Source organism: Petromyzon marinus, chromosome 4 (assembly GCF_048934315.1).
Source record: "Petromyzon marinus isolate PM22_M1 ecotype Great Lakes invasive population chromosome 4, UKy_Petmar_22M1.pri1.0, whole genome shotgun sequence".
In the NCBI taxonomy this organism is placed as follows: Eukaryota; Metazoa; Chordata; class Hyperoartia; order Petromyzontiformes; family Petromyzontidae; genus Petromyzon; species Petromyzon marinus.
In genome coordinates, this window is record NC_133670.1 from 6,185,445 (window position 1) to 6,197,595 (window position 12,151).

The window sequence follows — 12,151 nt, forward strand, 5'->3', positions numbered from 1 at the left end:
GACATGCGCCGAGCCAATGCGCGCGCAGGTGTAAAGCGTGAATTCGGGGCCCGGCTCTCGCAGCAAGCGGGCGGGTCAACAAGCACCGCCGAGAGATATCGACAACAACAACAGCAGCAGCCAGCCAGCCAAAACAAACAAACAACAACAACAAGCCGCTACCGCCACAGAGCGCGGGAGCAAGACGCATGGCGTAGGCATGGGGAACGTGGCGTCGTGCTGCGTGCCCGAGAGCCCTCGCGAGGGCCCCGGTGCGCGCAGCTTGGACCGCGTTCGCATCTTCGACGCCGAGACGCGGAGCGAGGACAGCGGTGGCGGCGGCGGCGGCGCGGCCTCGCTGCAGCACATCAGAGACCGCGAGGCGGGCAGCGGTGAGTGCGTGCGTCTTGGGCGCTGCGCTCGCGCGGGGTAGATTTCGGACTCGACTTGGACGTCTGTGGCGGCAAGTGGTGGTGGGGAGAAACGCAGAACCTCGGACTCGTCCAGGAATAAATATTCTGATTGTGACACGACAGCTGACCCGATGCCACGCTGACATCCGTTGGGTGCTCCGACGGACAACCCAGACGAAGCGACCGCCAGAGCGGGTGACTCTTGATCATGGTCATCACCTGTGTTATCGATATTTCGATGTGAATGTGCCGTTGTGTTGAAGGGGTGGGGGGGGGCTACTGGCGGTGTTCTTCATTGGAAGGCCACCGCGGGCCACAGTGTGACCCCTGGTGACCTTTAGTGTGACCCCTGGTGGCCTTTAGTGTGACCCCTGGTGACCTTTAGTGCGGCCGCTGGTGGCCTTTAGTGTGACCCCTGGTGGCCTTTAGTGTGACCCCTGGTGGCCTTTGGTGCGACCCCTGGTGGCCTTTGGTGCGACCCCTTGTGGCCTTTGGTGCGGCCCCTGGTGGCCTTTAGTGTGACCCCTGGTGGCCTTTGGTGCGACCCCTGGTGGCCTTTGGTGTGACCCCTGGTGGCCTTTAGTGTGACCCCTGGTGGCCTTTGGTGCGGCCCCTTGTGGCCTTTGGTGCGGCCCCTGGTGGCCTTTAGTGTGACCCCTGGTGGCCTTTGGTGCGGCCCCTGGTGGCCTTTAGTGTGACCCCTGGTGGCCTTTAGCGTGACCCCTGGTGGCCTTTGGTGCGACCCCTGGTGGCCTTTAGTGTGACCCCTGGTGGCCTTTAGTGTGACCCCTGGTGGCCTTTAGTGTGACCCCTGGTGGCCTTTGGTGCGGCCCCTTGTGGCCTTTGGTGCGGCCCCTGGTGACCTTTAGTGTGACCCCTGGTGGCCTTTGGTGCGGCCCCTGGTGGCCTTTAGTGTGACCCCTGGTGGCCTTTGGTGCGGCCCCTTGTGGCCTTTAGTGTGACCCCTGGTGGCCTTTGGTGCGGCCCCTGGTGGCCTTTAGTGTGACCCCTGGTGGCCTTTAGTGTGACCCCTGGTGGCCTTTGGTGCGACCCCTGGTGGCCTTTAGTGTGACCCCTGGTGGCCTTTGGTGCGGCCCCTGGTGGCCTTTAGTGTGACCCCTGGTGGCCTTTGGTGCGACCCCTGGTGGCCTTTAGTGTGACCCCTGGTGGCCTTCAGTGTGACCCCTTGTGGCCTTTAGTGTGACCCCTGGTGGCCTTTAGTGTGACCCCTTGTGGCCTTTGGTGCAGCCCCTCTGTTGCCCTTTAGTGCAGCCGCTGGCGATAAACGAAATAACTCGAAAACAACGCCCCCACCCCATTCCCCCCCTCCATCATCATCATGATCATCGTCCATAATAGAGGGGTTTTTTTGGGATGGGGGGGTTAGAGCGCGTAAATATATAAATGTTAGATCGTTAAAACCCACCACCACCCGACACAGCCAACTAGTAAGGGTTGTCACGTAAACGGAACATGCCAATTCGTCACTAGTACAGCACTAACCGGTGTGTTGGAGAGCCAAGTCATATCGTGCTGCTGCTGTCAAACCCCCAATGGTTTCAAATATGTGGTGGTGCCTCACACAGCTGGCGATGTCTTATCGGCCAAAGTGGTGCCCCCCCCACCCCCCCTCTAGAACACGAGGGAAAAACCCTGCGCTTACTGCCTGTTATCTTGGCGTGATCTGCTCGAACTGTTGTTGGTTTTTTTCTGCTTCTGCCTTGCCAAATCTGGATAAATTTGACGTATATAATGAATGCATTTATTACCTCTTCGTATTTAGTGACTTTCTTACCGTTTTCTTTTACGTTGCACTCCTATCAGGTTTTTTTTGTTATATCGTTTGCTGTTGTAACTTGCTGACACACCCCATACCGGACGTCTGTGAAAAGAAAAGCTTCACAGCTCATCGGGTTTCTCCTGCAGTCTCAATAAAGGTTCTGGTGACCGCACAGTCAGTTGCACTGTACAGGTGCTGCATGGATTTTTTGCTGCATCGCAAGGTCGTATGGGGCAGGGGTGGATGCAGATGTGGGGGAGACCTTCATCCAGCAGTGGATTTCTGGATGCTGCAGCTGCTGATTATCTGGATGCTGCAGCTGCTGAATTATTTGACACTACAGCATTATATGGTGCCACGGTGGCGAGATGTTAACTACCTCGCCTGGTATGCAGGAGGCCGTGGGTTCGATCCCGACACCCGTTTATTTGGAGTTTGCACGTCTCTCTCCCCGTGGTCGCGAGGATTTTTCTCCGGGTCCTCCGGGTTTTCCCTCCCCAGTTAAGGAACATGCATTTAGAGTTATTTGGCTGCTATACATTTGCACGTGATAAGTCACTTCGTTGACCTTAACCATTTATGGCCAGGTCGATTCTGAAAATGAGCTAGAACGCTCATTGGGCCTTACCTGGTGAAAAAAAATATATAGTTTAGGTTATATACCGCCTGTAACACTGCCATGCACGGTGCAGCGTATACTGAACATTAAGGCCAACAGCGGTTACGGTACATTACTACTGTAAGTATGTTGAACCTCTTTCGCACCGTTAGTAGCCAAACGTGATAGTCGGAGTACTACTGTCCTGTGTGTATATAGATAGTGCATCACGTTGTGCACTGGTATACGTGTATACCACATTGTGGGGAAGTCGACAGTGGTTTCCCAATGGAGAAAATCCGCCCCCCCGCCCCCACCACAGCAACGTGCAATTCCCACGACTAGCTCAGGACTTTAAACTTGAGAACTGGAGATGAGAGCACCCGTCTCGATGCTCAGATATTAGCAGAAAATCACTTGCAGGAGAATCATAAAGCACCCCGCACTCGCTGCAGCACAGCAGTGGTGTGATCGCATTAAAATTATAACACATACATTAAATCCTTCATAAAACGCCATAGGGCGCGTTAAATCGAGATCATATACGCTTTACAAACGCATGCAATATACTGCGTATGGCATAATACGCATGTGCGCAGTCCCGTTGCCAATTCACTGCTGAATGAGGACTTCCCTACACCGTGTGGGTCGTGGGGGTTATTTGACCATACTTCACCACGCTGGTCAGTGTGTGTGTGTGTTTGTGAAGTCGAGCAGGATGTGAGCATAGTACTGTACAACTATACATTTTGCCGCACTGGCCTCTGCTGACCGCTTAGTTGCACAGCAGCCGTTAACACGTTTATGAACGATGATCACTCATCAAAACACTGTCCAGGCTCGACCCGACTTAGCTTCCGAGATTCAAGGAGATCGGGCACATTCCGAGTCATAGACGAATGTAAGATGCGTAGCACTATACCTACTATAATGACCCAGGAATGTCTGTCCTTAACGCTCGTGACGTCACTCCACATCGAACCGCCCCCCTCATTAATATTCATGAGCAGGTGACGTCCTCCAAATGGACCCCCCCCCCCCCATTATTACCTACTATAATGAGCCGTAAATTCCTATGTGCATTGCTCGTGACGTCACTCCACGTCGACCAGCCCCCCTCATTAATAATCATGAACAGGTTACATTCTCCACATGAACCCCACCCCCCTCATTAATAATCATGAGTAGGTGACGTAACTCCACATCGAACAGCCCCCCTCATTAATAATCATGAACAGGTGACGTCCTCCAAATGGACACCCCACCCCCCATTCATAATAATAATTAGCGGGTGACGTCACTCCACATGGGGGGGGTGAGGCGCCTCCTCCCCCCTCCTCGGCGTCAACTGACAACCCTCACGTCACAGGCAGAACCCTCACGTCACGTGATCTCCATAATGCTGTTGTTGAGACATCAAAGTAAAAAGGACGTCGTGATGAACAAGGGATTATAACTTTACAATGAAATAAGTCTGTGTCACCGCGCCTTACAAATCGCGCACGCATTGATGCAGTGAAATACACCCGTCCTTGGACGGGCAAAAGGCTAGTTGTTCAATATTTACACTGCAGCAAATCAGGGACAGGGAGTGGGCACTCGGCTGTTAATACAGTACTCTGTATACACACGCACGCGTAAGATTCACACAACACGTATGTGACATAAATATAGCACTGGACAGAGGTGGCGCTGGGTGAGATTGCGGTGCAGAAACACCACTTAGAGCATGTGCTTCACATGCATAATGTATAAACGCCGCGTGTTGGCGTCAGGGAGACTGTCTACGCATGATTAACACACGTCATTCACACAAGACATACTGAATATACGCAACCCGGACCAACAAGAGGACAATAAATGCTGATTATTATTGAACACCTGAGGAAGACGGCACGCACGGGGTAACTGCTTGTACAGAGAAACACAATTTGTCCATAATAGAGGGTTTTTTTGGGTTAGATCGTGTAAATATATAAATGTGTCGTTAAAACCCGCCACCACCCGACACAGCCAACTAGTAAGGGTTGTCACGTAAACGGAACATGCCAATTCGTCACTAGTACAGCACACACCGGTGTGTTTGTTGGAGAGCCAAGCCACAACATTTACAATCTGAGTACGACGTTTCGCCAGTAATTACAACTAGCTTCGTCAGGCGACAGCCAGATTTGTAGAGAAGTCTAAATGTTTCGTTCCTTATATAGAGGCGTAGATGTGGTGACCACGCTTCTGCGCTCTTGTGCAAAGTGGGGGGGGATTACACTGGTGTGCTGTACTAGTGACGAATTGGCATGAACACAATCTGTTTTACAGAATCTCATTCGATACGTCATGGCATGGCAATGTTACTACTTATTCATAATCTGGTTAAGGATGCATTGAAGAAGCTTATTTTCGTTTGCGTGCACAGGCCTTCTTTAGCTCCGAAATATTTATTATGACTATACAAAGCGCTAAATTGGCCGAAGAGGTGTTGGTGCACCTTGTGTCTGCCTTGCTGCACTTGATAGAATTCAACTTAAGGCAGTCCAATGAAGTCCCCTCGTTAATTATTCCACCATTGTGGAGTCATCGAGACTAAACTAGAAACTTTTTTATTTCACCAGGTAAGTCGCACTGAGCTATGTAGCTCTTTTTCAGAAGCGACCTGGCTCACAAATGATAGCTCAACAAAGTGGCTTATATGGAAATTTATAGCAGGAGGACCTGGACAAAAAGACCACGCTACCACACCATTATTACAGACCAGAGCACTCGTTTTCTGTCTTACCTCGCACTCCACGACTTGGGAATTCCCTCTCATCTCTTTTTTTCCCCATGTCCCTTACGCAGTTCAAGATACGCGTTCACAACTTTGAGAATGCCGTTGTCGCTGATGGCTGCTTGGAGTTTTGGGCCTTTGGGGCTGTTGCCCAGCAAGCTCTTTAAAAACAGCTGCACATCTTGTACAATCCATTATCTCTTTCAGTGGCATGTGTTGTCCAAGCCCACTTTAAAAAAAAATGTCAGTAAAAGTAAATCTATAACTTGGTGTGTGAAAGCATGCATATGCCCCTGAAAGTGCGTACAGGATATTACACACGGCATACACAACGCATAGAGTACATTCATAGAATACAGACATGGAAGCATGCTGAGTAAACAGATGGGCACAGTAAACAGCAAACACGTTTCACCCTCTGATTTTACTACACATAGTTATCAGGAAAAGCACACAGGCGTTTAACATATAATGAAGAATTAACAACCTACACGGAATATCGTAACATTGGCAATGCGGTCTGGGTGAGGAACAGTCAACACAGAGTGCATTTGCGCACACAGTGCACACGTGTACATGGTGCAGAGCAAAAGGTGGATGTGGAGGAGATGGAATACAGCACAACCTGCATGACATTTTAAGCATGCTGCACAAATAAACAAAAAACTGAACACGTGGTAGGTGCACACTTTTTAGTGAAACCTTTTTGTGAAACTCCCTAGAGCCGTAACCTAGTGTCCTTCAGTTGTCTTGTCTTACTCCGACTACTTTGCAGACAAGTAGGTGGTGTTCATTCTGTTACTGTGCCAAATAAGCTTTCAGAGTTGGAAAAGGTATGTTTAGTGCAATTCTTGTTTTTCATGGATTTTATTTCGGTACAGTCATTAGTGAATGAGATGGAAAAATCAAACCTGCTGCCCTTTAGAGGCTGCTGTATTCACTGGTGGCATTCCAGATTCAAACTTAGGTATGTCAGTTTTTTGATACAAGCATTACCCCACTAAGCAGCTCAGCCACCTCAGTGACCATCATAGAGTCCACAAAAAGGAAAAGACCCGGGCCCTCTTCATGGACACTTTTCACTTTCGATTTGGTACTGTACAGCACTTCCAGACGGTAAAGCGCCCATGGCCAAGTTGTACAGTGACAAAAAGTGTTCAACTCACCATCAGAATGTTACGAACTCAAATCTTGTTTGGGATTGACTCAGCCTGCCCATCAAGCTTCTTGAGTTAATGATAGTAAATGCCACCTTTGAAAATAAACTGTGGTTGTCTGATAGAGATTCTGGCTCATGCTATGGGAATGTAAAATTTCCACTCCTGGCTCAGGAACAATAAGTGAGCTTTTTTTAAACTTGACATTAAATAATAGCCCCTTCGAATTGATACTTCCGCATACCAGTTCCTGTCTGCAATATGGTACTACTAACTCATCTTACGGATAAAGTGTATATGATTTTACCTTAAAAATTAGATGGGCCTTAACAGACACCTGGTTCAAGGAGAGTAATGTAATTTAGTGGAATGATATACCCAGTTACAAATAGAGCCGATCATGTAGGTTGTAAATGTGTGTTTAGTTGATGCACATGTTTGTATAGCCACACACACTTTTTCACTGAATGAGACTGTGTTTAAATATCAGATTTCAGTAGAACAGTGGGTGCATCAATTAAACTCGTAAATCAGTATTTGGTGCCTTGTGCCATCTTCCCTTCTCGACTGTGAATCAGTGTTGTGCTCTAATGAAACTAAACATTTGTTGGCCAGTCGAATTTAATGGATTTATATTAGGCAATACAGTGAGGGAAAAAAAGTATTTGATCCCCTGTTGATTTTGTACGTTTGCCCACTGACAAAGAAATGATCAGTCTATAATTTTAATAGTAGGTTTATTTGAACAGTGAGAGACAGAATAACAACAACAAAATCCAGAAAAAGCCATCCAGACTACCACTCTGCGCCCAACCTTATGCAAGAGGTACGTGGATGACACTTTTGTCATCTGGCCACATGGCCGGCCTACTCTAGACCAATTCCTCGACCACATCAATTCCATACACCCAGCCATGAGATTTACCATGGAAGTCGAAAACGATGGCAAGCTACCTTTTTTGGATGTCCTAATTAAAAAGAGACCTGATGGTTCAATGAGCCACTCTGTCTACAGGAAAGCTACCCATACGGATGCTTACCTGAAACCGGATTCCCACCACCATCCATCCCAGAAGAATTCCCTCATCAAGACTCTGCACCATAGAACCCAATGCATATCCGACCAGGAACACATAGCCAGTGAACTTAAGCACGTACACCAAGCTCTTAAGGCGAATGGTTACTCCGACCACAATCCGTAAAGCTATCACTCCAACCATGAAGAAGGACCCTCTTGAGGAGCCTTTCAAAACCATCACTTTACCATACATTACGGGGATCACAAAAAAGATCTCCAAAATCTTGAATAAACACAAGATCCAGGTCCATTCAACACATTACATAAAATCCATGATCTGGTTCCGTCTGTAAAAGATGTGATTCTGGACATACAGTACCCTGGCGTCTACAAACTAAGTTGCCTCTATGGTAGTAGTTACATTGGAGAAACCAAACGACATGTCTCGAACCACATTCGTGAACACAAAGCAGACCTAAAACACGGTAGGACCAGCACCTCGGCCGTGGCAGATCACTGTTATAATTCAGTAGGCTCACATGACATTGACTTCTCCAAGACAGAGGTTCTTTGCAAGCCATCTGGCAACCATGAGAGATTCGTTCATGAGGCTATCCACATATACAGAGACAATTTCAACAGAGAAGATGGATTCTGGCTTAGCAATCATTGGAAGGATTTGATAAAACATTTCGGGTCTTAATTGATTGTTCACGCTTATGGTGGCTTTCAGACTGCATCCATTATTTTCGTCTCCCCCCTCCTCTTTTCCGAACATAGATGGACTCGCCTATCTGAATAACTGCCAAATCGCTCTTCGTGGTGCTAACGTAAAAAAAACGCTATTTTTTTAAAAAAAAATCTTGCTGTGGTTTTCACACCTGATGATGATTGCTTGTGTTGCAGTCGAAACGTCGTGAGAATTTAACTGTTTTATATATTTATTTATTGTTTTATTGTTTCCCTTCTACGTGACTTTTCCGAAAGAACCAAGAATATGAATCCCTGCAGTCACGAAAGCTTTAAATCAAAATATAACTGCAGTTGTCAGAACTGCAGTTTTATTTAAAGCCAATGGAATTTTTAAAGCTGGTTTATTTGCTGTGCTTGGGTTCACACATTGGCTTAGAAGACATCAGATTACCTCCAGGACTCCACACTACAGAGACCACCCGCTATTCATTTGTTTTAGTTTTCTGCAAGATTTTCACGTAAAGAACCCTCTTGGCTGCATATAGCTTCAGAAAGAGTATTTATAAATGAATTTGGTAAGCCCTATAATTGCCACAGTATAGGACGGGCTTCATCGAACAGTGTGTTGACAAGGTCTGTACATTAATATATTGATTATTATGGGGAAGTGACATGTAATAATAGGGTTTTTTCCCCTTTTTTCTGGCAACAAAACTTACACCTTTTTACAAGGATTCATGTCTGTATTAACCACAATACCTGCAGTCAAAATGCAAACAAAAAACATACTATGATAATATATGCATTGTCCTTGAAACTGATTGGTCCACACCAAGGGACGGCTTTCTTTTGAGCCTCGACCCAATTGGTGCTCGACCAGATGACGCCAAAAGGCGTACAGCTCAAAGACAATGCACTATCAAAGTAATGAGGGCTCGGGGTGAGCATCTACATAAGTAGACCTTTGCCGGTACCAAAATGTAATAACAGGGTTTTTTCCCCTTTTTTTGGCAACAAAACTGAAACCTTTTTACAAGGATTCATGTCTGCATTAACCACAATACCGGCAGTCAAAATGCAAACAGAAAACATACTATGATAATATATGCATTGTCCTTGAAACTGATTGGTCCACACCAAGGGACGGCTTTCTTTTGAGCCTCGACCCAATTGGTGCTCGACCAGATGACGCCAAAAGGCGTACAGCTCAAAGACAATGCACTATCAAAGTAATGAGGGCTCGGGGTGAGCATCTACATAAGTAGACCTTTGCCGGTACCAAAATGTAATAACAGGGTTTTTTCCCCTTTTTTTGGCAACAAAACTGAAACCTTTTTACAAGGATTCATGTCTGCATTAACCACAATACCGGCAGTCAAAATGCAAACAGAAAACATACTTTGATAATATATGCATTGTCCTTGCAACTGATTGGTCCACACCAAGGGACGTCCCTTGATTGGTCCACACCAAGGGACGTCCCTTGGTGTGGACCATGCATATATTATCATAGTATGTTTTTTGTTTGCATTTTGACTGCAGGTATTGTGGTTGTTGCTCTGAATTTTATGCAGACATGAATCCTTGTAAAAGGGTTTCAGTTTTGTTGCCAGAAAAAAGGGGAAAAACCCTATTATTACATTTTGGTACTGGCAAAGGAGGTCTAATGATGAAGTCACATGTAGCCTGGCATAAGCAGATTCATTACATACCAGCTTGGTGACAGATACTTGTTGCACAAATGTAAAATTAAAAACTCTCCATTATGCGACTGTGATCATCCAGAACAGGCCGTACAACATATGAGACCGCAATTCCCGATCCACAAATACGAAGCAGACATCACAGCGATACACTCCACTACTCCTGACGCCGTTATCTGGCTTAACCACCTGAATGTGAAATTCTAGTTGTTGCTCTGAATTTACATCAGTCATACAGAAGAAGAAGCTTGGTGGCAAATTTCAATATGAATGGGCTTATCAAGATCAGATTTGAATTCGAGATAACAATATGTTACACGGAACTGTAAGGCAAATATTTACCGTGAATTCTATGAGAAAAGTGACAACTCCATGTTTCACTAAGTGTGTTAAAAGCAGCGTCTCAGGCAAGAAGCTGTAGCTGAGGGGTAGGACACCAGCTCCCTCAATTGGCACGTGGAATTTACAGGTTCAGTACCTGCCTTGGGGAAATTAGTCTATTTTTTGTTTTACAATTGAAGACAACTTTATTTTTGTAATTAAAATATTCCATGTTTATTAAACAGTGGTTATTAAGTGCCAAAAAGAAACTGCAATACCAAGTTAGATTTTGTAAGTATCAAATCAAAGACTGATATTTATACCCAAGCTAGGTTGCAAAACCTTAACTTTTGTGTTTCCAATGAGGCTCACTGGTGGCATACTTTAATATGTTCAGCATGCTTGCGTACATACTACTACTCATTGTTAAACCTAAAATACAGGCCCTGAGTTCAAGAGACCCATGCTAATGTATTTCCTATACGTGACAGGTTTGTTGCTTGACTAGGCAAGACATGTACCATCTTGTTTTGGTGCTTTCGTGACTGCAGGAATTATTCTTTGGTTCTTTCGGTAAAGTCACGTAGAAATAGAAAATAATAAATTACATAATATGTTAAATTACATAATATGTTATTATGTAATTTATTGTTTTCTATTTCTACGTGACTTTACCGAAAGAACCAAAGAATAATGTACCATCTTGTTACATAAACGTATCTATAGGTCTTTTGTGAGACTAAATATTATTATTCTTCTTTGGTTCTTTCGGTAAAGTTACGTAGAATGAGAATAAAATAGAATATTATTGTGTTATTTTATTTTATCAATTTATTATTTTATTCTCATTCTACGTGACTTTACCGAAAGAACCAAAGAAGATGAATCCTTGCAGTCACGAAAGCTTTAAATCGAAATATTATTATTTGAACGGATTTCAAGACCCTACCACTGGAACAGTCCGGAGCATTTCAGGGCTCCCTCCTCGGGTTTAAATTAAGGTAAGTGGATTCTATCAATCGGCTCTTCAGAGATGGTCCGATCAGCCGATCAAGATGTGAGCTGATTTTAATTGGGTCACAATTCAATGCTTGCATGATGAATTTGGTCATCCAATATGACCCTTTTACAAAAATCAGATTGAAGAGGCCAAAAATCAAACCCACCATTGCACCACAATCCCTCTGCTAGACCGCTACCTGCTGGTGCAAAGCAGCTTCTGGGCATTCTGCCACTTGCATGGATTTTAGGAATATATTTAAATGTTTTCATTCCCCATATAAGGGGGCCTATGAGTTATGCAATACAATACTGTATACGTTCCTGATATTTTTTGTCTATACCAGGTGATGTATATAAATATCGACCCAATAATGTAAATCGATTGTGATGGATTCCCAGTTTTCCTTTATTGGAATTTTTTGACTGTTTCTATATTATGTTGATTTCATTAGGGGGTAGCATTGGTGCAATAGTTAGCACACTACATTATGAATCCTGCGACCTGAGTTGTATTGTCAGCCAAGGGTGACAGTGTTTTTGCTTTGATTTCTGTTTACTTCATTCTGTTTATGTCATTGCTGGATTTACAAAAGGCTGTATATTTTAATTTTCCATGGAGAATATTTGTTTTGCTTTAGTTATTTTGGTGATCCAAGTCACTCTGGTCTTTTGAGTTCTCACCTGGTTAAACAAAATAATATTTTAACTTGATAATTGATCCGG

At 45.1% G+C, this 12,151-nt stretch overlaps 1 protein-coding gene across 1 annotated transcript in view; it reads left to right on the forward strand.

Annotated features, from left to right (window-relative positions):
• LOC116938808 (cyclin-Y-like protein 1) overlaps window positions 1-12,151 on the forward strand; it is a 54,442-nt gene continuing 42,291 nt past the window's right edge. Inside the window, exon 1 of the mRNA XM_032946480.2 lies at window positions 1-371. Coding sequence (XP_032802371.2) covers window positions 200-371 — 172 coding nt within the window. The 5' untranslated portion in view covers window positions 1-199. The remainder of the gene's footprint in view (window positions 372-12,151) is intronic.